Source organism: Pongo abelii, chromosome 17 (genome assembly GCF_028885655.2).
Source record: "Pongo abelii isolate AG06213 chromosome 17, NHGRI_mPonAbe1-v2.0_pri, whole genome shotgun sequence".
Taxonomy (NCBI): domain Eukaryota; kingdom Metazoa; phylum Chordata; class Mammalia; order Primates; family Hominidae; genus Pongo; species Pongo abelii.
The window spans coordinates 25,091,509-25,116,536 of record NC_072002.2 but is presented as its reverse complement, the minus strand read 5'-3'; the positions used below and the strand labels follow the sequence as shown (position 1 = coordinate 25,116,536).

The 25,028-nt window shown below is 39.1% G+C and overlaps 1 protein-coding gene and 1 long non-coding RNA gene across 2 annotated transcripts in view; one reads left to right on the top strand and one right to left on the bottom strand.

Moving 5' to 3' along the window:
- Positions 1–717: 717 nt before the first annotated feature.
- On the bottom strand, positions 718–8,447 carry LOC129051501 (uncharacterized). The gene is made up of 3 exons (XR_008515815.2): positions 8,191–8,447; positions 5,916–6,578; positions 718–1,932 (listed from the first exon to the last, which is right to left on the bottom strand). It is a non-coding gene; the product is annotated as an uncharacterized LOC129051501 (long non-coding RNA).
- VAPA (VAMP associated protein A) overlaps positions 7,232–25,028 on the top strand; it is a gene marked incomplete at its 5' end in the record, with an annotated part of 42,510 nt that continues 24,713 nt past the window's right edge. The window contains 2 exon segments of the mRNA NM_001133171.1: positions 7,232–7,580; positions 24,799–24,951. Of these exon segments, the coding sequence (NP_001126643.1) occupies positions 7,523–7,580; positions 24,799–24,951 (211 nt within the window).

Genomic DNA, 25,028 nt, shown 5'->3' with positions numbered 1-25,028 from the left:
CCGTAAGAACAAGGAAGTGCTCTATGACCTGTTATGGAGTGAAACTAGTATAACTAGCAAATATCCCATGTCTAGGATGTATTAAGTGAAAAAAGCAAAGCACAAAAAGGGCATAATATTTTACCCTTTAACTAAAAATGAGCATTATACAGCTTAGGCAACATGGGGAGACCCGTCTCTGCAAAAAATTAAAAAGTTAGCCTGGCATGGTGGCACATCCCTGTGGTTCCTGCTACTTGGGGGGCCGAGACAGGAGGAATGCTTGAGCTCAGGAGGTTGAGGCTGCAGTGAGCTGTGTTCATGTGTCTGCACTCCAGCCGGGCAACAGAGTGAAACCTTGTCTCAAAAACAAAAATGTATTATATAAGAAAATATACGTACATCTGCTCATTTGTGCCAAAGAGTAAATTAGGAGCTGAAATTGGTTACCTACAAGTGTTGGGTGATAACAGACGGGAAATATTGGTATTTCTGAGAATGGAGTCACAGGAATCAGGGAGAGATACTTTGCTAACCGTGTTCATACTTAGAACCATGCTAATTTTTACTCTTAGAGCCATGTTAATGCTTCACAAACTCCCAAAATAAGTGGTTAAAATAGTGGGGATGGGACAAAATGGAATGCGAAAAGTAATAAATGAATTTACCATAATTGTATTATGAATGAATAACCAAACCACACTGAAGAGGTGGGAGAGAAAAGCACTAGCCAAAGTTACTTTGGAAAACAGTATTTTATTGTATATTGTAAAGGAAAAGGCAAAATGAACTGGACACAAATATTGTACTCTAGTTTCCTACCTGTTTTTCACAGGGGTATGCAAGAATGAGACTCCTTCATATGCACATTATGATTCAGCAGATCAGTAAATTTATGGAAGGTGATGAGACTCAAATGTTATTAAGAACATCATAAGGAAGAGAAACTGTATCTCCAATTCATTTAGTGGAAGTGGATCATCGTAAAGGTCTTCATCATCATGGTCTTTACGCTGAGTGGGCTGAAGAGGAAGATAAGGGAGGAGTTGGTCTTGCTGTCTCAGGGGTAGCAGAGGTGGGAGAAAATTCCCATGTAAGTGGACCCACACAGTTCAAACCCATGTTTTTCAATAATTAACTGTAATTCAAAATAAAAATTAGAAAACCATAAATATATGTTGAGCAGCTTCCGCGTCTCAGGCCCTGTTGCAGATGCTAGAGATATGCCAGTGAACAGCATGAGGCGTGAGGCCCCTGCTCTCATGGGGTTTACATTAAGTCATAGGTCTCATGCTAATCACTCACCATTTGTAATAAAGACAATGAGAATTTACCCTGTACAGATTGAATTATTCTGACTGAAGGTTTACATAATTTATAGTGACACTCGGCTTCTGTCTTAATGATGTCACAAAAGAAAATGTAGAATCAGGGAACAGACATTGTTTACTACACTGCTGAACAGCTCTGGAATTTATATACTCATTTCCAAAAGTACATAGTTACTAAGTCTTCTTGGTGGGCACAATGTAATTTCAGCTTAATGCATTTTTTCTTAAATTGAACCATGCTGATAAGATTGATGTGTGATAAGCCACACCTGATAATTGCCCTTTACATGTAAGTCTAGAAACTTCAAGAACGATCCATACACATTTAATTAAATCTATGACTTGTATCTGAATTGTGACTTCATTTCCATTATTTAGCTTTACAATTCTTCAAAATCCACAATTCTATTGATCTTTGACCAGATTACAAATAGGAACAATGACAGCTGCCGTGGCCATGGGCTCAGTTCGTTTGTCCCAGTTGTGTATGATTGCCTTCCCCTGTGGGGAACTGGGCAAGGGGCAAGCCTGGTGGTTCAGTCCTCTGGAGTCCTGATGCTTGTTGGGCTTTTTCTTTTTGCCAGCATGCTCTGGCACTGGCAAACAAGTCATTTAGAGGGAGCTGAGGAGAGAGCAACAGAATCTGAGAAAAGCAGGCGATGTGTGAGTTTTCCAAGGGTTCAAGAATTTTTATCACAGCTGTAAGGTCAAGTACAACGTTGTGAGCCACTAAGGTGGATACATTAAGTCTCCAGGGTTTTCTCATTCCAAAAAAGAGCCTAGATGCAAAGGAGTGGCTTCCGCAACCCTCCAGGGTAAGGCAACCTTGGAGGAAGTCGGAATGGGGATAACTGAGCCATCCATGGTAATAACCATGGCCTCCTTTCTTACTCACCTCTCTGGCCACTTTTCTTCCACCCAGGCTAACTCATTCTACTTAATGAGATATTTGAAAGTTGCAGTTTCCCAAGAAGGAGTACAAGGTTCTGGTCATTTCTCTGTCTGTATTAGGTGACTTCCTATATGCCCGTGACCATTCATGCTCAAGACTTGGAGGTTCAGTTTTCAGCGCAGAGCAGCTGCTCCTGAGTTCCCACCAGAACACTCTATTGCTTATTTAACATTTCCTCATGAATGTCTCAAAGGCATCTTACATCAAACTGGCTTAGTGATCTTTCCTTCCCTGTACTCCAACATCAGAATCTGGTCCTCTGTCTCTGTGACTAGTACCATCATTCATTCACCTGCACACACCAGAAGAAGGGGAGTGATTCCTCATTCTCTTACTTTCTCTTATCACTCCTGTATCTAATCAATAGCTGATTGGTTATTGCTTCTACCACCGAAATATCTCTCAAATCTGTTCGTATTTATTTGCTCCATCTCCACTGTGTCTACCTTAGCCCAAACTGTCATTCTCTGCAATACCATCCTCTGTAACACCATCCTCTGTCTTCTGAATTATAGCACTAATCTAAACAGTTCTCCCCATATTCCCTTTTACTCCCTCTAATCCAATCACCACATTGTAGTCAAGAGAACTTTTAAGAATTGCTCCTATGACTCTATTGTTTAAACCCTTTGATGGTTTCCTATTTTCTTATGATAAAGACTCAAATCCTTAATATGGCCTGAAACAATCTGCATAATCTGGCTTTTCAGCCTCATCTCCTGCTACTCACTACCCACTTTACTCACCATAACACATCAGCCTTTCTTCTACAATTTGCAATGAGCCACGCTCATGTCAGTCTGGCCTTTGCATATGCTGTTCCCCTTTCCTGGATATCCAGATATCCTTCAGGATATACTTCTTATTACTCCCTGAAGGAGATAATCTCCAAACCCTCAACTCAGTTCCCACGGGTTACTCTCCCAGTACCCTAGACCTCTCATTCCTAGTGTTTACCACAATTCAAATGAAATAATTTTATAGTTATTTCACATTTGTCTCTCACTCTTGAATATAAGCCTATAAGGGTAGGGACCATGTCTATCAGCTCATGACTAATCACCAGTACCTGCTACAGTGCTGGGCACACAGCAGTAATTTAACATTTAATATTAATAAGGTAACAGTGCTGGAATCAGGCACTATTATAAGCTCTTCATGTGTAGGAACTCATTGAATCCTGGTAACAAACCCAGAATGTAGGTATTATTCTTCTTCTCATTTTACAGATGTAAAACAGGCACAGAGAGGTGGAGTGAGCTGCAAAGACCACACAGTGGAAAATGGAACTTGAACCTAGCAGTCTAGATTCAAAGCCTGTACTTTTACTTTACTGCCTCAATATTTATGGAAAGTATGCCTGTTTAAATGTTCACTGAAGTGAATTACTCAGAGAATTGCTCATAAACAAATTCATAATTATAGAGCACCTCTACTGTAAAGTTTAACATGTTTAACTATGTAGAAGGAGAGGGGTATAAGTACTTTGATACCATCCGTACTGAAAACCAAAAAAAAATTTGCCAAGTCCATAAGAGAGAACTTGTCCAAAGGTGAATACTATTAGTGATTCAAATAGGTTGAAATAATATTCAAAGCCTTTGTACTTCTTAGACTCATGAAAATTTGGTTGCTTGATATGCTGGAGTATATATATTTGCTAATACTTTAAGGTCTTTCTGTGCTGCATTAGCCAATCTAAAAAGAGCAAACAAAATGAACATAGGTCACATGGTTCATTATTCCTAGCTTAAATGTTAAACAATAGATAAGTCAATCACATTTTAAATTGTTGCCTTGATCGCTGTGGGTTGTCATTTTATTGCGGCTTTGGGAAGAGCAAAAATGCACAGAACAGAACATTGGGCAACTTCCCCTGCCCATAGTTGAGCTCTATTACTAAGATGAGATGCTGTCATCTGTGTTTTCATTTCCACATTTAACAACAAAAGTGGCACTTGCCAACTGTCATAAAGTTGTTCTGAGTAGGGTGTGATGATGTTTGTAAAGTTTGTAGTGCTGGAAGAAAGGTACTAATAAATATCAAAGCACAAACCACTTAAATAGTACACTATTTGATGTGAAGTAGATGATTCAAAATGACTCAGTGATTATTAATCTAATGCTCTAAAATATGAATAGGGGATTAATCCCAAGATGTTTCACATATTCTTAGAATATCAGAATTTTAAATTCTTATATGTTTTAAGACTATACCTACATGATTTTTGAAGAAATATTGAGAAGCGAAAAAACAGTTGATTCCAACGACAGATGACTCAAATGGGCAGAGATTTCTTAATAATATAGACTGGGAAACTAGAATACATCCAATTCAGGCTTCCCATTAAATCTATAGTGAATGGGCGATCATTCATCCTTCCACAGGGGAGTTACTGGGAATTTCCTCCGCATGCTATTCTGCTAGTTGACTATTTGCAAATGGGGGCTTCCCAAATGGTTTCTGGTAAGAGAAGTATCCTTCCAGCTATGGAGGGACTGGATCAGCCTAGGCTAGCTGGCCCATGGACGAGAGTTCTTAGGCCAGCAAAAAACTGGAGTTTGTGAGGGCCTTTAGGGTTGTCAATTCACAACTAAACCTATGTGGGACACCATCCTTTGGACTGATTGTCACTTTTAGCTTTTTTTTTTTCTTAAACAAAAACAAAAACAACTTGAACCCCCATTTTAATAAACAATTTTTTTTTGTATTCTACCTTAATGATAATTGACATTTCAAAATAAATTTTGTGAATAGAAAGAAATCACAGTAAAGGTAAATTTAGAATATGCTTCAAACTACTTAAGCACTCTATCCTCCTGCATCCGGAGTTGATTCCTTCCAGTGGGTTCCTGGTCTCGCTGACTTCAAAAATGAAGCCCCGGACCTTCACGGTGAATGTTACAGCTCTTAAAGATGGCACAAACCTGGGCCAGGCATGGTGGCTCATGCCTGTAATCCCAACGCTTTGGGAGGCCAAGGCGGGTGGATCACTAGGTCAGGCCTGTAATCTCAGCACTTTGGGAGGCCAAGGCGGGTGAATCACGAGGTCAGAAGATCGAGACCATCCTGGTTAACATGGTGAAACCCCACCTCTACTAAAAATATAAAAAAATTAGCTGGGCATGGTGACGGGAACCTGTAGTCCCAGCTACTCAGGTGGCTGAGGCAGGTGAATGGCGTGAACCTGGGAGGCGGAGCTTGCATGAGCTGAGATCACGCCACTGCACTCTAGCCTGGGGGACAGAGTGAGACTCCGTCTCAAAAAAAAAAAAAAAAAAAGAAATGATGGCACAAACCCAAAGACTGAGCGGCAGCATTTGTTGTGAAGAGTAAAATAAAGCTTCCACAAGGTGGAAAGGGACCCAAGCAGGCTGCCCCTGCAGGCTGGGGTGGCCAGTTTTTATTGGCTTATTTGTCCCTGCCTATGCCCTGCTGATTGGTCCATTTTATACAGTGCTGATTGGTCCATTTTACAAACCTCTAGCTACCTACAGAGTGCTGATATGTGCGTTTTTACAGAGCACTGATTGGTGCATTTTACAAAACTCTAGCTAGCTACAGAGTGCTGATTGGTGCATTTTACAATCCTCTTGTAAGACAGAAAAGTTCTCCAAGTCCCCACCCAACCCAGAAATCCAGCTGGTTTCACCTCTCACTCCCAGGAACTTCAGGGCTGAAAACACATTCCTCCTGGGTGGCACAGTCTTCTGTGAATGCCAGGCTAGCAATTCCAGCAGGCTGTTCCTGGATGGACTCTAATACCTGGATCGCACATGAAAACTTGGACTTGGTGCCTACGTCTAGACTGCTGTTTCATCTCGTTTATTTTCTAGACAAACTGTGCTGCTCCATGGCAGTAGCATCAATATGTCTTTTGTTTCATGGCGCTACCTAGGGATTTAAATTCAAACCGTATCACAAAATACAATAAAGGTTTATTTACAGCACATTGGTTTCATTTGACGTTCCTGTACCGGACTACCCTGGCAATCGGCTAAAGTTTTGTCAGCAAGTTTGCTGCTGGGATTTTTCTCATTTGGTTCAGTTTACTACAGCCTATCGTAAGTGATGCAGATGGAATTAGTTTCTAACATGTGAACGTGAGAACTGTTTTGGTTTGGGTCCATCATTAAAACTGAAGATTATTTGGGTTCGATGGTGTAGATTTTGACTTTTATTTCTAGTTTCTGTGTGCTTTGTCATATTTCCCCTTGCTTCCTAGACGAGGTGTGTTTCCTTATCTGATTTTGCATCACTGGAGAGAACTCAGGAAGCAGGAGAGGCTGGATTGGATATCACAGGGAATGCAGCCCTGCCAACAGAGAATTGGATAGAATTAGAGCAAACGGACACATCCCCCCACGCCTGTTCTCCACAGGGCAGATTTTATTAATATATTTCTAACATTGGGGCCTCGTTTCAGTCTTCAAAAGTTTTTTTTTAGCGCAAACTAGACGCGCTCTGAGAGCCAAAACTAGCGTCCGCGAACCCCACCCCATTCGCCTCCAACGGACCTAGCTCTCCTTTCCAGCTACAAACAGCCGTTACTACAGTTCCCAGCAAGCACCGCGCAGGGCCGCAAAGGGCCAGGCCCTCGGCGAAGGCCCCGCCCCGCAGGGGGCATGCCGGGAGTTGTAGTGAATGGGCGCTTCCCTACTACAACTTGTCCCTTCCACTGGGCATTCCCACTTGGAAGAGTGTGATGCGCTGCCAGAGCAGTTTCTCTAGTTCCGTACTCGGACCTCAAGGTGACAGAGGACTGCGCCTCCAGCACTGCGCTGCGCATCGCGTCGGTCCCGCGGACCTTTGCCCCGCCTCCTTCCACACCCGTTCCCTTGACAGCTGGGCAGCGCTCCGGACCGCGACAAGCCGCGAGCGCGCAGGCGCAGCAGCCCCGTGCCGCGCTAGGCAGGCCTGGAGGGCGGGACGAGCGCTAGGGGCTCCCGGCCGCCGGGGCGCGCACGTAGGCACGCAGAGGCCGTCACGTGAGTCGCCGAGGATCGCAGTGCGCGTGGCCGTGGCGGCTGGTGTGGGGTTGAGTCAGTTGTGAGACCCGGAGCTGCTGACCCAGCGGGTGGCCCACCGAACCGGTGACACAGCGGCAGGCGTCAGGGCTCGGGAGCCGCGAGCCTGGCCTCGTCCTAGAGCTCGGCCGAGCCGTCGCCGCCGTCTTCCCCCGCCCCCAGTCAGCAAACCGCCGCCGCGGGCGCGCCCCCGCTCTGCGCTGTCTCTCCGATGGCGTCCGCCTCAGGGGCCATGGCGAAGCACGAGCAGATCCTGGTCCTCGACCCGCCCACAGACCTCAAATTCAAAGGTAGGCAGAACGGGGACACCCCCGGGTGGGGTGGGGCGCGCGGACGGCTGGCTGGCGGCGGGGGGCGCGGAGGGCACGTCGGCGGCCCTGGCCCGAGGGAGCGCCCCCTCCCCCACGCCCCGGCGCCTGCCCATTCCCGGCTGCTTCCTTGCCGCCACCTCGGCCGGCCTGCCCCTTGCTCCGGCCAGCTTCATCCCCTCCCGCCCGCCCGCGCTGCGGTGCGCGCGCCGGCCGGGGCGAGGCGGAGGGGAGCCGGGCCCTGGCGCCGCTGCCGCCGCCGCCATCTTGCGGTCCCGCGGGGGCGCCTCCTGGGCGTCCGGTCCCGCCCGCGCCGCGGTCCGCCTGGGCCCGTGTCTTTGGCCCCAGAGGCCGACGGCGTGCTCCGGCGGGGCGTGGGCGGGTGGGCACCCGAGGGCGTGCGCTCTGGGCTGCGGCGGGGAGTGGGCTCTGGAGGTGGCGCAAGCTGCGTCTGTCGCCCGCTCCCGGCTGTCAGCGGCGCGGGGAGGCTAGGGCGCGGCGCGGGACCCCTTGGGAGTGAGAGCCGTCCCCCGGCCCGGGGAGAGCTCGGTGCAGCCGGCCCTCGGGTTCCGCGGAGGGCGTCGCTTCTCACCTTTTCGCCAGGTTTAGAACTCGGCCGTAAGGTGTAGGGCGCGCCGGGGAGGTGGAGAATTTTTGGAGGTGCCTGGCAAGGGCTGCCGGGTGCTGTTGGCACGGACCCAGGCGCGTGCGGGCACGGGCAGGAGCGATGCGTCAGCCGCAAACGGAGAGTTGTAGGTTCATAGTAGCGGGGCTTCCTGCCTTCTACGACATTTCAGTGTGCCACCCGCGTGCTTTTATTTAGCCCTTTAGTTGAGCTCCTCTGCTGAGAAACCTTTAGTGCGTGTGACTTTTTTGCTTTTACGTTTGCGGTTTCCGACAGATCCTGAGAAGGCTGATAAGGTGTCACCCAGCTCTGGAACTTTGTAGGTTTTTGTAGTACTGCCGGTGATAAGTTTTTAGTCTGACTTGGTGACCCTGGAAGAATCCCAGGGGCTTTTGGTCCGTTTCCTTGTCAATATGTAGTGTACTTTAGGAAAGAGAGTTAAAATGTACAGATTTTTATTTTTTTCTTTGTTCTTAAGGAATACTGAAAGAGTGTGAACATCTAATAGAAAGTAGGTTCCTACCTATCTTTAGTTAAGTGTAAAGTGAGTCCCGTTTTGGAAGTCTATGTCTTGTATTTCAGTTGTTGAATGAGAACAATTTTTGTGAGGTGTATAGCAATTCTAGTGCTAAAAGAAAAAATTAAATCCTTTATTGTTGTGTAAGGCTGAGTCCAAGAGAAAACCAACTACATTGTTTTCCATAGGAAAAACTTCAGTTTTAGGAATTTAAAATACATTCTGGAATTATGAGATTAATATTGCGTAATTACATTGCAAGCTTTTTAGTGCATTTACAAATTTCTTTGAATAGAAGTGTAAGTGAGCTACTTGTTGGGTAAGGATTTGGTTTTAAGAGAAGGTGCAGTGAATGTATTTTATTGCAAGTTTATGTAAGTTGTGTGATTTTTACGTAGTTTTAGCTGGGGGAAAACCTTTGAGGAATTATGAAAAGTCCTAACTCAGCCATTATCTTGGGATAATTTAATGTAAATCTGTGTGATGTGTGTTTTTTTTAATATTTCCTTTTTATCTTTTGATTGGCTGTGTTTACAGTGAACATTTCCTCTACTGGATAACTATGTGTAAATTGCCATTAGGGATTTATAAGCCTTTACAACCAGTTTTAGGCCAGGAAATGTCCACAGAGTTTGAAGTTTTCTTCTTAGGGAAGTTGTTATGTTGCTATAGTAAGAGAGTAATAATAGTGGAGAAGCAGGTTTAAAAAACAAGCAAAAGCCCTACACAGTGACTTACTCATATATTTCCTTTTTTGAGGGTATTGGAGAATTACAGCTATGGTTATAGAACTCATTGTTTTTGTGTTGCCAGTAAAAATAAGACTAGCCAGGGAAACAGAAAAGGTGTGTAGATGGTATAACAGAGACAAAACCGTGTCTGAGGAAAGAAGCCCTTTCTCTACGTGCCCCATCCCTCCCTTAGGAAGGCTTTAAGGAAAAGGCTTTTCATTTCAGGGGAGGTTTGGGCCAAGAGAGTAGTTGAGTAAACACACTGCTGTGAGAGAATGACTGGTACTTAAATGCCCAGTAGTTTGTTGTGTGTTTCAGTTTAAAGAGGAGATAATGGGGAGGATTGGGAGGTGGCATTTGGTGTTTGATTCCTTAATATGATCGTTTTAGTCAAAGGTAAATTGTTGGCTTTGATGGAAACCTTTGTGTATTTAAACGCACAGTTCAACACTGAGGAGATTGATTTAGAATGTACAGTCTACTTGTGCTTAGTTTATGATAGAAAAAAATCATTTAACTGACTTACCCTAAGTCATTCAAAACATTCTTTTTAAGTGAAGGACTTTTAAAAGACAGTTTTGCAGAATTCTTTGTCATCTTCTAGTAGGTTTATTTTAGTTACTTTGATTCTGAGTTTGAGATGGTTTCTCCAGGAGTGACTCAGGTAATTATTCTGAGATTGGATGGTTTTTCTTTTATACACCTAACCACCATCTTGAAGATGAATTAACGGTATGTTGCACAGTTTTGCAAAAGCAGATACCAACTATTCAGTACGTTTTTCTATATACCTCAGTATTTAAAAAAAAGTTTGTTTTATACAGTCGTTAACATACAAAAGTGCATTTATGATGATGTAATGAATTCTGAAGTAGATCTCTTGTGTTAGTAAAGAAAAAGAAGTAGACACTGCTTTACTTCAAATTCTCTTTAAACCTTGGAAGTAATTTAACCTAGATTTCAGATTTGAAACTTGGTGTCTTATGTGAAAGATTTTTTTTGTCTTTAAAATTTTTTACATGATAAAATTCCGTTTATAATGTATTACACATTTTATTTTTCTACCTATTAGCAGTTTTTTAAAATTTTTTTGTTTTTTGAGATGGAGTCTTGCTCTGTTGCAGTGGCTTGATCTCGGCTGATTGCAGTCTCTGCCTCCCGGATTCAAGCAATTCTCCTGCCTCAGTCTCCAGAGTAGCTGGAACTACAGGCATGCACTACCATGCCCAGCTAATTTTGAATTTTTTGTAGAGACGGGGTTTTGCCAGGCTGGCCTCAAACTCCTGACCTCAGGTGATCCGCCTGCCTTGGCCTCCCAAAGTGCTGGGATTACAGGCGTGAGCCACCGCACCTGACCCCTATTAGCAGTTTTGTAGAAAAGTTTGAAGAAGAAAGTTTATAAAATGCTAAAATAAATTTCAAATATATTCTTAATGATCAGAGAGAGACGAAAATAAACCAAAATCCTTGTGTTGAGAGTGGCCCATAACAATAAATCAACAAAGAAAATTAAGCTCTCTGAGGGATCAAGGGACGTGTGGTGTCAACATCAGCTAGTGCATCTTTGCATAGAAACAGCACGGCGGGAAAATTAGAGAATACTCCTCTGGATGGATATTTAGCACATTTTTAGGTGTTTCCAGTCAGCTCTTCATGTTTCCCAGTGGCTATGCAAAACGCCTGGGGCTCTAAAGACATGAATGTAATCTTTAATCATATTACTCCGTTCCTTAGTTTTTAGGTAACTCTCAATTGCTCACAGAATAAAAGTCAGATTTTTTTTTTTTTCACTAAGACATACGATCTCTTCCATGATGTGCCTTCCTCTTGTAACACCTGTTAATCTGTACACATCCATACTTTCTTCCCTAAGAAAGAAAAACCCTGCTCATACCCAAGGTTCTTTGTTCCTCTGTTTTTGTTGGCTAAGGTAAAATTCCTTATGACTCAGACCGTGTTCCATGAGATGTTTTCCCGCTGGTTTTCAATCACTGGCTGCATTGTTTTAACATATAAATACACCAGAGTCTTTCATTTTAAAAACAAATAAGCAGGCATGTACTTCTTTCACCATAACTCTTTCTAGTATGTGTCGCTCCCTGTGTTGCTCCCTGTCCTTCATTTCCTTTTCATTCAGACTTTTTGGAAAAATAGTCCATATTCACTGTTTTTCCATTTACTCACCTTTTATTCTCTCCTTAGTCCACGGTACTTTTTTCCTCTCACTACTTATTGCTAACTTAATCATTTCCAGTTTTTATCTCACTTGACCTCCCCCTGGCTCTTGACATTACCGACAGTTTCTCTAAAAAAAACCCTCAATTCTTCTGGCTTCTATAACACCATTGTCTTCTGATTTTCTTATTTGCTCCATTTATTGTCTTATTTGTGGCGTTTTTCTCAAATGCTCATGTTTCTGAGATTCTGATTTGGTTTCATTTATCTCACTCTGTGAACTTTCTTTGTTCATTTCATTGTTTTGAGGTTTTCTCTTTATCTTCCTTGCTCTCTGCAGATATTGCTACACCCCCAGGTCTGTTTTAATTCACATTTTACTGTCAGTCAAGAGCACATACTCAAACAACTTATTCACTATTTAGATTTGAATATTGCACAGATATTCTAAACTCAAAATATCCAAATTTTTTACTACCCATGCCTACTCTTCTTCCCATATTTTTTATTTTTATTTTTGAGACGGCGTCTTGCTCAGTTGCTCAACCTGGAGTGCAGTGGCATGCACGTTCTTGGCTCACTGCAGCCGTGACTTCCAGGGCTCAAGTGATCCTCCTGAATAGCCAGGACTATAGGTGTATGCTACCACGCCCAGCTAATTTTTTACGTACATATGGGGGTGTTGCTGTGTTGCCCAGGCTGATCTCGAACTCCTGACGTTGCGTGATCCTCCTGCCTTGGCCTCCTAAAGTGCTGGGATTACAGGCCTGAGCAATTGCACTTGGCTTTATTTTTATTTTTTAGTGGCATCATGATTACTCACATCAGAAACAATATGCATATCTAATAATTAAAATTTGTGTTTCTATTTTTGACATAATCACTTTGTCCACTTCAATGCGTTTCTACTTCCAAATTCATTTTTAAAATTCATTCAATTATGGATCTAATATGATTAGATTTGAGTATCTGCTACATGTCAGGTATGATGAATAAATATTGGCACTACAGTTGTGAGTGAAACACAAGCCATGTTTTCATGGGGCAGCTCTAACAAGAGAGATAGATACTAATAAAATCATCAGAAGAATAACGTGTACCGCTGAAGAGCTATATAGTGCTACGAGAATGTAAAATAAAGGTCTTCGATCAGGCTGTCACCGTTGAACTAAGATTCCAACAATCAGTAAAAGTTATCCTGGTGAAGAAGAAAGGAAAATGCATGTTGAAATATCCGGTAGCAGGAGGGACCGTGAAACATTTACCATACTGAAAGAGGTCGGTGTGGCAGTGGTGAAAATAGCCAAGATGAATGTAGTGCTGGTTTAGTAGGTCAAGTTAGGAGTTTTGTTTTTATCCTGAGCCACTAGGGTTTTTAAGTGAGGGGAGGAGCAGTAAAGATGGAGGGAATGGAATAACATCACATTTGCATTAAAAAATAATTCTGGTAGCAATGTAAAATTATACTAGAGGGGAGAAAGAGATGAATTAGGCAGCTGCAGCAGTACTGGCAAGTGGTGACCCCTTGGACTGAGGTCATGGTATTGGAGGTGATGAAAAGTTAGGTTAAATCAGTGAGACTTGGTGGTCTCTGTGTGCCCTGAGAGAAAAGGGTATGTTTGAGATTTCTGCTTATATAACTGGGGAAATGGTGGTGCTATTTGTTTAAGAAACGGTGGATGTCTGGATGAGGACAAAATACATCTTATTTGGGGGTGTGTGAGAGAGGTGTAGGAGGAAGACGTATGGTAGATGTGTTTAGGTCTTTCAGGATATTAACAAGAAGGTGGATTTGGTTAAATGGGTGTGTTACTTAAGGAAAGGTCTGGGCTTTGGATAATTTCCTTATTTCAGGTGATTACCTTTTATATTTACTAGTCAGCAGACATCTCCTTTTCTATTCTTTCATTTTTTCTTGAGATGGAGTCTCGCTTTGTCACCCATGGTGGTGTGCAGTGGCGCTATCTTGGCTCACTGCAACCTCTGCCTCCCGAGTTCAAGCGATGTTCCTGCCTCAGCCTCCCGAGTAGCTAGGATTACAGGCGTGCACCACCATGCCTGGCTAATTTTTGTATTTTTAGTAGAGACGGGGTTTTGCCAGGTTGGCCAGGCTGGTCTCCCTGACCTCAGGTGATCCACTTGCCTCTGCCTCCCAAAGTGTTGGGATTACAGGCGTGAGCCACCGTGCCCAGCCTCCTTTATTGTCAGCTCTTTACCCTGTCCTCCACACTGCTGCTAGAACTACGCTTTGGAAAAAGGAGGCTGTTACTGTTAGTCCCTTGGTTGAAGAACTGTAAATGTTTTCCCATTATGTACTTGAAAAATCCAAAATCCACTGCCTAACTCTCCAGCCTCAGTGTCTATTCTTTTTCTTCTGTCCATAACTTTGGCTATATGAAACCATTTTCCCAAACACTCCAGGCCACTGCAATGCTTTGCACAGTCTCTGCTCAGAATATTGTCCTCCCTCACGTCTGTCAGGCAGCCTCTTATTTGAAGAATCACTTCCTCTTGAGAAGTCGTTGATATTCTACCAGTCCAAGTTGGTCAGAGCCGTCATGCCACTGTTGAAGCTTGTGCTTACCTGTAATAACAGTACTTTCACATTAGACAGTAGTTATGCTTACATATTCTCCCCTCCCAAACTGTACTATGAGCTCTGAGTATATACCTGTTAACATTTGTAGTAACAAGTTCTGGCATCATAAAATGATTGTCCAGTAAGTGTTGATTGAGTTAATAAGACTCAGATGATTTCTCCAGTAATTTTTATTTTTTAGTCTTGGATCTTGACTCAGTTGGAGTTTTCACCTGCCTTTGCAGGTAATAGTGCTTTCAAAATTTTGTACTTCCAGAAAAGAGGTGGTAGGGTATTTTGTAAAGAGCTGACTAACCCTAAAGGTAGGTTGTTTCATGTTTGTGTTTTTTTTCATTTGTAAAGTGAGAGGTAGGACTAGGTGGTTTCTTGAGTGTTCTGTGTTTAAAAGTTTGTGTGAATATATGGCAATTGAGTACAGAAAGAAAATGCTATTTTTCTGTGCAGCAGAAAAATGCATATAAAGAATAGGGAAAACTATACTTTTAATCCTTTAAAAAGATTTTATTGTGTATATCTGAGGTATACATATAAGATGATGTTATGGGATACATATTATTGATAGTAAAATGGTTACTATAGTGAAGCAAATTGACATATACGTCATCTCAACATAGTTTCTTTTTATCTTACCTTTACTGACCATTTAGTGAAATCTTATTTGCCTTTCAGAGGTGGAAGTTAATACAGGATGGATCTTGCTTTCTTTTGATCATAAAGTTAGTTTTGGAAAAAAATTAAATGTGTGAGAGGACTGTTAACTTGCAAATGCTTGTTTACTGGTTTAATTCATTTTATAACTGAAATGTGACTCAAATTAGTAAGTTTTAAATTAGTAAGTTTTAAACATTTGAAAACTTTCAAACATGAGCACCTTATAATATGAACCTCAGTATGCCTTAATTTAGTAAATTAAATTTAAATGTAAATTTAATAATTGACATTTTACTATAATCATAATTGTTTATTTATATATTTTTGTTTGCCTCTGTGTTTGTATTTTTGTATTTTTTTGCAGCGGTCTCACTCTGACACCAGACTGAAGTGCAGTGGTGCTATCATAGCTCACTGCAGCCTTGAACTCCAGGGCCCAAGCGATCCTTCCGAGTAGCTAGGACTACAGGTGCATGCCACTGTGCCCAGCTAATTATTATATGTTTTATTTTTTGTAGAGACAGTCTTGCTATTTTGCCCAGGCTGATCTTGAACTCCTGGCCTCAAGCGATCCTCCTGCCTCAGCCTCCCAAAGTGCTGGAATTACAGGCATGAGCCACCATATCTGGCCTACCTCAGTATTTTTAAAACAAATCCTGGATGATAGCATAACATTTCATCTCTAGATACTAGAGTTTGCATTTCTAACCAAAAAAGGACATTTTCTTTGCATAATCATGATACTCTTAACACATAATAAAATAACAGTAATTCTTTGATATCCTCTAATATTTAGTCTATTACAAAGAACAAAATCACACTTAAGAGTTTATTAACAAGCAATCTCAATGGCATAGGAAATCAGGTATACCTGGCCTCACAGGAAGAGGCTGTTTATAATCTAGATTCAAGGCCAGCCAATACATATGCTGGTGACTGACCAGTCAAAATTTTGATGCCTCACCTTGAAACACAACTATAAATAGATGGTTATAGGTTTTAGACCTTCAAGGTCATATGGACTGGGAGACAAAACAGTGGCTGATTTGGACCAGTGGCAAGCAGAAGCAACTAATTGAGAGAAAAAAGACAGAGAAATGTAGGCAGAGAGGTCTTTTGATCCCAGGAATTCGTTTCTCTTGAATACAGCCTCTTCCTGTGATGCCAGTTGTACTTCATTTCCTGTGCCACTGAATTGCTTACATCTTTATGATGAACTCTTCAGTATGGGTTTTTTTAATAATAAAATATTCTTTGCTTAAATGAGATTGGATTTGATATTTTCTGAAGACATTTGTAACACATTATTTAACATTTCACTTTATAAAAAATAAATTCTGTAATCTGTTATAAATATTTCACTTTGTAATTGTTATTCTGTAACACATATTTCACTTTATAAAAAGTCTAAACTGGTGTCTTCAATGCTTATAAAAGAAACCTCCACATCATTTTTGTTGACTTATGCATCATTAATATACCATAGCATGCTTAGCTGCTTTTCTCTGGTGTTTGGATGTTCTTTATAACTAGTTATCACAAATGTTTGATACTGTTCTGAAAATTCAGATTTAAAGGAGTGAGGAGTTTAGTTACGTATCTTTCAGCCTTTTAAGGAAATGATTAGATTGAATTACCATTAAAAAGTAGGGATGTTAATTAAAAAAGAATTGTTGCTATGAGAGGACTTCTAAACGTGTGTTTATAGTATAACTTGACAAATTTCTCATGGGCCTATGTTTTGACAGCTCTTTTGTTTTGTAGCTGTATGTTTCATGTATGTGTGTATATGTGTGAAGTGTATATGAATATGTATATAATTTTAATTCTTGAATAATATGACATGGAGTGACTGTCATACTTTAAAGACATATAGGGTGCCTTTAAATCATACAGTGTGTTTCCTGTTTAGTTTTTCCTGTGAAAAAATTTTACTTTTTAAAGCCTGCAGGGCCAGAATCTCTTGGTCTTGTTTTCTGAGTACTGTTCCCACTGAGAAAAACCTCACTAACAACAGATCCCCAAAAAATCTGTGGTTCTGAATTTTTTCAGTTTTTTTCTTCCAGGATTTTACAAATAAGAGGATTTATAAGCAAATTAAGCTACTATGGGTACATGTTTAAAAGTCCCTTGTTATATAAAATCAATGCTAAATGTAGAAAATGGAAAAAGTATAGATATTATAAAGCCGTCTATGGCCATACCACCCTGAAAGCGCCCAATCTCGTCTGATCTCGGAAGCTAGCAGGGTCGGGCCTGGTTAGTACTTGGATAGGAGATATTATAAAGCCAATAAAAATTACTCAATCTCACAAAATAACCACTGTTAACATTTTGATAAACTTTTTATAACTATGCTGTGTATAACTATATATTTATATCTTGTATGTTTTTAGTTAAGATTATTGTGATCATTTTTTCATGTTATGTTTTCCCCTAGCAAGAACTTTAGATCTAAATAATAATAAAAAAAGTTTATTTCAGGTTCTCTGAAAATGTACCTTCTTTTCTATTTCTTTGCATCCTACCTATCTAGAATCCAAAAACTTAAACTTTAGATGTGGACCGCTTGTTTCTATTTTAATCAAGATGTTAAATTATTATTAGTAGCATGCACTAATTTCATGTTCATTCTTGAACACGAACATTGTTCTTTTACAAATAATTTACATATGTGTACATCTTATTGTTCTTTGGAAGTTTAGAGTGGAGGGACATAAAATTGGTATGATATGTTGCAAATCAAAGTGTTCTACTTCTGTGTTAAGACTATTGTTTATTTTCTCTGCGTTGTTTTCAAAATTATGTCACCAGGATTGTTTAGGTCAGACTGAGCAGTGTATGCATCAGAATACCTTAAAAAGCACTGCTAAAACGTTTAAGGTAGTTTTTTTTTAAATGTCAGTAAAGCTGTGATGGGTTTAAGATTGAATTATCTCCTGTCTTTACCACAGGGTAGAAGACGTTCTTTAAGGTGGTAAGTAAAGTTAATCACAATGTCACATGACATGAGAGAAGCCTTAGAGATCATTTTGCCTACAAATTCTAAAATGAAGAAGGTTAGACTGGGATAGAGAGGGGAAGTGATTTACCCAAGGTCCATCACCTAAGTAATGGTTTTAGCTGTTAAGTCTCAGATTGAACATACTACATTATGCTTTTTTTAAAAAAGTCATAGTATAACATCAGTAACAGAAATGAGCATCTCTCTTCCCCCAGAAGGCTGCCAAAAGAATGGAAAGAAGTGTTTTCATTTTTTATTTAGGTACCTGTTTATGTAAATGTGATGGATGAGTATTTATGCGACCAGAACAATACTACACTGTATGAAAATGGTGTAAAAGAAGTAAAAGACATGGTCCCTTCCTGTTGGTAACTTTTTCATACTGTTATTTTAGGCTCCCAGAGTGGGAATACTGGTTTATAAAAAATGGTTACATGACTATATTAAGTGGATTTTGGAGAGTTTTCATGATACATTCTGAAACTGTTTGTTGATTATATAATATGGATAAACTGATTGTATAATATGATTGTATAATATGTTTGTATAATTGTATAATATGGACAGTGAGGCAATTTCAGTAATTAAAGCCCTTAGAGGCTGAAATAAAATAGTGCAGTCTTGCTTTTCCATTAATCTCAGGATCCATACTTTTATGATGCTTGTGAAATCTTATAAAGAGATATGTTTTAGTGCTTCAATGACTAATTTTTTTAAAATAGAACTAAGACTCTTTTTTTTCCCCAGAAAGTAGTACTCTATTTGTACAAAAATATTTATACAAAAATATTTCTTCAGTACCTACTACACCAGGCATTGTGTTAGTTGCTGGGGATACAGCAGCTAATGAAACAAAGACCTATTCATGGAGCTTACATCAAGTCTGATATTTCAGTGTGTTTGAAAAAAATATATAGTAAGGGTAAATTCAAGTGACATCATTTAAAAAATTTGTAATAAGAATGTTTTAGGACTTTCTTGGATGTAAAATGTAAAATATTTTTTGAGTGCTTGATACTTAGGAAGTGTTCAGTGTTGACCTGTGTGACCAAGAGAAATACAATATCCATTTAAAAATCTTTTTCATATATTGCTAATTTGACTGCATTTTCATGCTTTATTGTGGCAGAAGTCTACCTGGAATACTTATGAATTAGAAAATAAATACCGTTAGGTTATACGTACAAAATTTATGAGAGTTCAGACCCTAGAGTCAGACCTGGTTTGACTTCCCACTTTCGTTGCTTTGAGTTATATGACCTTGGACTACTGTTTACCTTCTAAGTTGAATCATCTGTAAACTTGGTATATTAAAATGTAATGGAAGTATCTACTTCGTGGACTTGCGAGGGTTAAATAACATAGTTCATATAAAGTTATTGATACATGAGTGCCCAATAAACGCTAGCTGTTCCATTAGTAGATAGTCTGTGTACTATATAGTATTAATATATGTTTTGTATATATGATTACCTTAACATGACACCACAGATACTCAGCAGCATAACCCTTGTGTAACTGGGAAACAGTTTAATCAGTGATACAACTTAATTAGCTAAAACCTGTTGGAAACATTGAAGGTAGTCATCGCCTGCATTGCTGTGGGTACATTGTTTGTGTATTTGAACAGAGCACCCAGCATTCCTCATTAGTCTGCCCTGCATAGCTAAGAATTTACAAAGACCTTGTCAAGAACTGTGAAGGGACTGAAAATTTAGCCTGCTGCAGTTTTGTAGATGTTGGTAGAAGAAGTGAGATTTCCTGAGTTAGACAGTAGACATCATTGTTCATGGCACTGCAAGTGGAATGGGCTTTATATTTGTGTTGGTTTTCCTTGCCCTCCTCAAGTTCCATGGAGGTGACAGAGGTGTTCGGGTAGATGCTACTCACATAGTGAGTTTGCATCATAACTAGAAACCCTGAGCTTAGAGAACCGGAATCTTTCATAGTGGGCTGCACAGAAACCTACCTGACCTTTGTTCCAGTAGAAGACCTTATCTTGATTATATTGGTCAGTGAACAAACCTGCCCCTCTCCTCAGAAGGGAGTTGTTGTCTTCTAAGACAATTCACTATTTAATACATCCTTGAAAAGATAGTCTGGGTAAAAACCCCCAGGACTTTTCCTTGCAAGAGGTGCAGAAATGCTAGAGGCCCCTGGAGAATTGTCTCCTAAACACACCTCTGAGTAACTAGCCTAAATGGGAGTCACAGAGTTCATAAATTAATGTTCATGTGCATTGTCTGTTTATTCTTAAGCTATATTTTAGAAGTGTTTTCTGTTTTCTGAAATGCTCTCTGTGATATACTACTGCTTATCCCGTATTAAAATTTTATTCTTCTAACAAAACAAATACTAAAGTTGATATGCATACTGAGATGTTCAGGAGTGACTATACTGATATCTTCAGCTTACTTTGATGTGCATCAGAAATTAAGTGGATGTCTGGACAGGGCAGATAGATAAGCTGCAAAGTAAATACAGCAAAATGTTCATCGTAGAATGTGAGTGTATGAGTGTTTATATAATTATCTCAACTTCTGTGTCAAATTTTTCATAATAAAATGTTGGGGGAAAAGCTAGCTGTTCCCCTCCTCCACAATTGATTCTCTTTGCAGCTGAACTCAACTCAGCCTTTCAAGATAACTTCGTTATCAATAGTTCACATCAAAATATGGATGAAAACAGTTTTTAAAAACCGTTAGAGTGGTTCTTTTTTTTTTTTTTTTTTTTTGATAGCTCTTAGCTTAGTGGGATTCCTTTTAAGACTGGGTGGTTTGGAGAATAAAGGTCCCACTATTTAAAAGGAAGTCATTGTTCTGAGTGGTTGAATTTTACATATATGGACTGATTAAAAAGGGTATTTCCTGCTGGAAAAATGTTTTTAGGCAAAGGAGGCAGGCCAGTCTCACTTGACTGACTTCTGGGTGAGCTGCATTAAAATTTTCTAATATTTTTGACATCTCAGGCTCTAAGTTTTTTTAAAACTTATGTTCAGACTTTTTTACTGAAAGGCCACATTTGTGTATGTGTTACATTTCTGTTTGATTGTAAGAATTTGGGAATAGGAGTAGGATTTTGGCTTAATGGCAGTGACAGCTGTAGAGGAGTTGGGACAGAATACTTAGTGGCAGGAAATGGTAGGGCTTCCAAAGAACAACAGCCACATAATTGAAAGGTAGAAGTATTTTAATTGTAGATTTTTTTCAATATAAGAGTGCAAATAAATGTAACTTGTATGCAGTTTTCTTTTTTCATATGGGATAGTTCATTATAAACAGTGACATATCTCTAACCTAAGTTTCTATCAGTACTTTTGATTAAAATGGACTAGTTCAAAAATTGTTTCCTAAATGTTAAACTAAGCATTCATATTGGGCAAATGATAGGATTTCCCTCATTTATAGGGATTAAGTTTTAGAAATTCTCTAAGTATATTTATTACATAAATTGCATCAGATGTTCACTTTGTCATCGAAACTGCTTTTCACTGGTTTTTCAATTTTTCAAGGTTATTTCAAGGATCAGTTTTTCTAAAAAAGATTTTTATTGTTTTTCGTAAATGAAAGATATATACAGTTCAAGGAATTATCAAAAGTTAAATACTCATATAATCATCTCCAGGGTGAGAAATAGAACTTGGCTAGCATTCGGCAAAGCGCTCCTTTTACCCTCTCCCAGTTACTTCCACTGCAGAATTAACCATTATCCCGACTTTTATGGTGGCCACTTGTTTCTCTTGATGGTTTAATCATCTAAACCTTACAAAGGATATATTTTCAATTAGTGAAGCAGGAGATTGTTGGTTTAATTCAGGGGTTCTTAACTCTAACTTCATAACTCATGTTTATATTTTGTAATGCTGTTGCTGTCCTGAAATGAAATTCATATATAAAATGACCAGCATGTATAATTAAAAATGTTAAAATATGTTTGCCCTAGCTATAACATAAGGAAAAAAAAGGAAGTAATTTTATAATGGAATGCTCATTTTAAGTGTAAATGTTTGAGCGTGACTACACTAGAAGACATGATGAAGTAGTCAAATACTTGTACTCTACTTAAGTTTGTAGGTACAGTAGTCAGATGTTTGTATCTACTTAAGATGAGTAAGTTTGGATTTAAGAGAAGTAAGACGAGAGTTACCCGAATAGTACTGACAGTTTTGATAAAAGGGCAAAATAAGAATATGCCCTTTTAGGGCATATAGGTAGATTCATGTGAATATAGGTAGATTCATATGAATGTGTCACCTACAAATGCCAGCTGACTAATTCAGATGTGTTGTATGGGTGATTCAGGTATCATGAGTGGCATTGCTATTGTTAGAATAATCTTCTGTAATGGTGAACTCACCTTTTAACATTTTGAAGCAAGGAGTACACATTTTTCCTGTTCACATAATAGATGAATACTTGGAAAAGAGGTTTTTCACCAATATGAATTTCTGGAGGAGTATTTGAAAATTCAGTGCAATGGGAACATAGTACTTCATTGTATGGGTCTGCATTGCAGAATGTCTACCGTCCTGTTTCCTGCTCCCACCGTCCCACCCCAGTAGTACCACCCAATCATAATGCCTAATGAAAGGAACAGTTATCACCTAAAGGGTTATGTTTGTAGCACTTTCAGTAAGGTAAATAACTTCTCTTTTCTGAAGATCTTAAGGTAGATTTCTTCATCAGGCCTTTTAATCAGCAGCTCCTGGCGGGGTGGGGGTACATGATACAACTCCTCCATCCCTGAACTCAGCTCTCCAACTCATTTTACCTTCCATAAAAGTCAATGTAAAATTTTTGTGAATATTTACCTAGGTATGTTTTTCTGAGGTGGGATATGGCTTTCGTCAGGTTCTTAAAGGATTCTGTGACTCACAAAAGTGGACCAGATATTTCTTCCCATGACCTTTTTTAGCTATTAAATCTGGTTATTCCTTTGCTAATGGTCATCAGTACTTGATAATTTTCCATTTTAAACTAGGAAAGGGGCTCAAACTCTTAGCTGTCTGCTGGGAGCAACCCTCATTGAGAGGCTAGAGGGATACAATGGAGCAGAAAATCTCAAATTCAGTAGTTAAGTGGGTTTATTATAGATAATTCTACATTTTACTCGCAAGGTTAACATGTCCTGTTAAGAATTTTGTTTTGAATTGGTGAGGTGTATTTCTTTTGGTATGTTGTCATTATCTTCAGATAATTTATATTTTTATGTCTAGAAAGCCCACAATCTGTATTGACAATTTATAATCCCTGGTGGGCAGTATCATGAAATGTAAATACTATTTCAGAATTCGTACAACTCTTGTAGAGTTTGTTGATGAAAACTGGCCCGCAGTCATTTTAAAAATCAGTTTAAAAAATTATTTTACCTTAGTTTGGATAATTGGTACTTTTTAAAATTGGGGAGAATTAAAATTAAATTAATAAAACATTTAATTCTAAAAACTTACATAATTATGTTATGAAAATACATAAATATGTAATTAAAATAATTAGGCATTCACATTATGGATTAGGATTGTTCAAAATTAAAATTTTGTGACATCTTTTTGTCACGTTACTAAGAAATTGGATCTTTATTTTAATCTGTGCTTGCTACTAATGTTAAAGTCCCAGTCGAAATAGTCCTATAACATTTTACATTTTTAAGTGTTTGTAGTAATTATGGGTTTGAGAATGTTAAGAAATGGAATTTGCCTTTAAGACTTCTAGTTTTATCAGTTCAAAACGTATCTCCAGCCAGCCATTTTGTGGATTCATGTAGTGAAATGGACACATTGGAGTTTTTTGTCTTTACTCTCATACTAGTTTTGTGGTGGAGTTGTTAATCAGATGCTTTTCAAAAAGAAAATGCAAGCACTTGGGGTTGAAGAAGCAGCAAGGGGTATATGTTGTAAATGGAATGATTAGTTTGACCATATAATGAAACAAGCAGTTCAGAAGATGATACTTTGTCATATGTATGCTTTTTTTTTTTTTTAAATGCAGACCTGTTAGTTATATTAAAATGCTTTCTTTTCTATAACTGGTTCTCTGCCTTTATATGCTTTCTTCTAATTTTCACCCATTTTTATCTCCTTCCTCTCATCCTAGTTCCAAATTTTTATTTATTAGAAAATATTTTACTACTAACAAACTTTAAGCATAGCATAAAATCATTTTACTTCTTAGGGCTTGAAATAGGTGTCTTTTAATGACTTTGCCTTTGTAAAATTTTAAAAGACATGCTTATTCTTATTTAAGATTGAAATAAAGAAAAGAGAGCCTTTATAATTGTTGTCTTTGATTCCAGCCTTCTAGCTTTTTTAAAAAATATATAACTTTAAACGAATTGTTTTCAGAACGATTTAAAATTACTTTTGGAATACTTAGAACTGTGGTTATTGTTCCCAACTGGAACATGTTTTTATCTTCTTCCTCCAAATTAACAGGTATTTATTTTGTTGTCCAAATTAATCTGCATAATTTTTCTTCAGGCTTTTCTTCAGCAAAATGGATCAGCCTTTTGGGTTCTTTGTTTTGTAATTTTATGTTGTTTGGGTGCAGAACCAAAGCTTAAAAACTTTGTATCTAGAGCATATGGCATAATAAACACTTAACAAATACGTGAAATACAGTTGTAAAGTTCATAGATCAAAAGTTTCATAGTACTTTTTTGATAGAAATCATACATGTTTATGGTAGAAATTTTGTGAAATACAGGGAATGAAGAAGAAAATACGACTTGTTTTTTAAGTCTACCACCTGGAGAAAGGCAGTGTTAGTAGCCATTTGGGATATTTATGCCTACAAATGTCAGCACTTAATTAAAATTGAGGTTATATACTTTCAGTTTTGAATCCTTCGTTGTTGAGAATCCAATTAAATTTTGTTTTCTCTTTGATTTTTAAACTTTACAGGCCCCTTCACAGATGTAGTCACTACAAATCTTAAATTGCGAAATCCATCGGATAGAAAAGTGTGTTTCAAAGTGAAGACTACAGCACCTCGCCGGTACTGTGTGAGGCCCAACAGTGGAATTATTGACCCAGGGTCAACTGTGACTGTTTCAGGTAGCAAATCATGTTCTGAATTTATGTACATTTGAATTTTGACGTTTTATGGTTATGTTTTTGTTTAATAAGGTTTC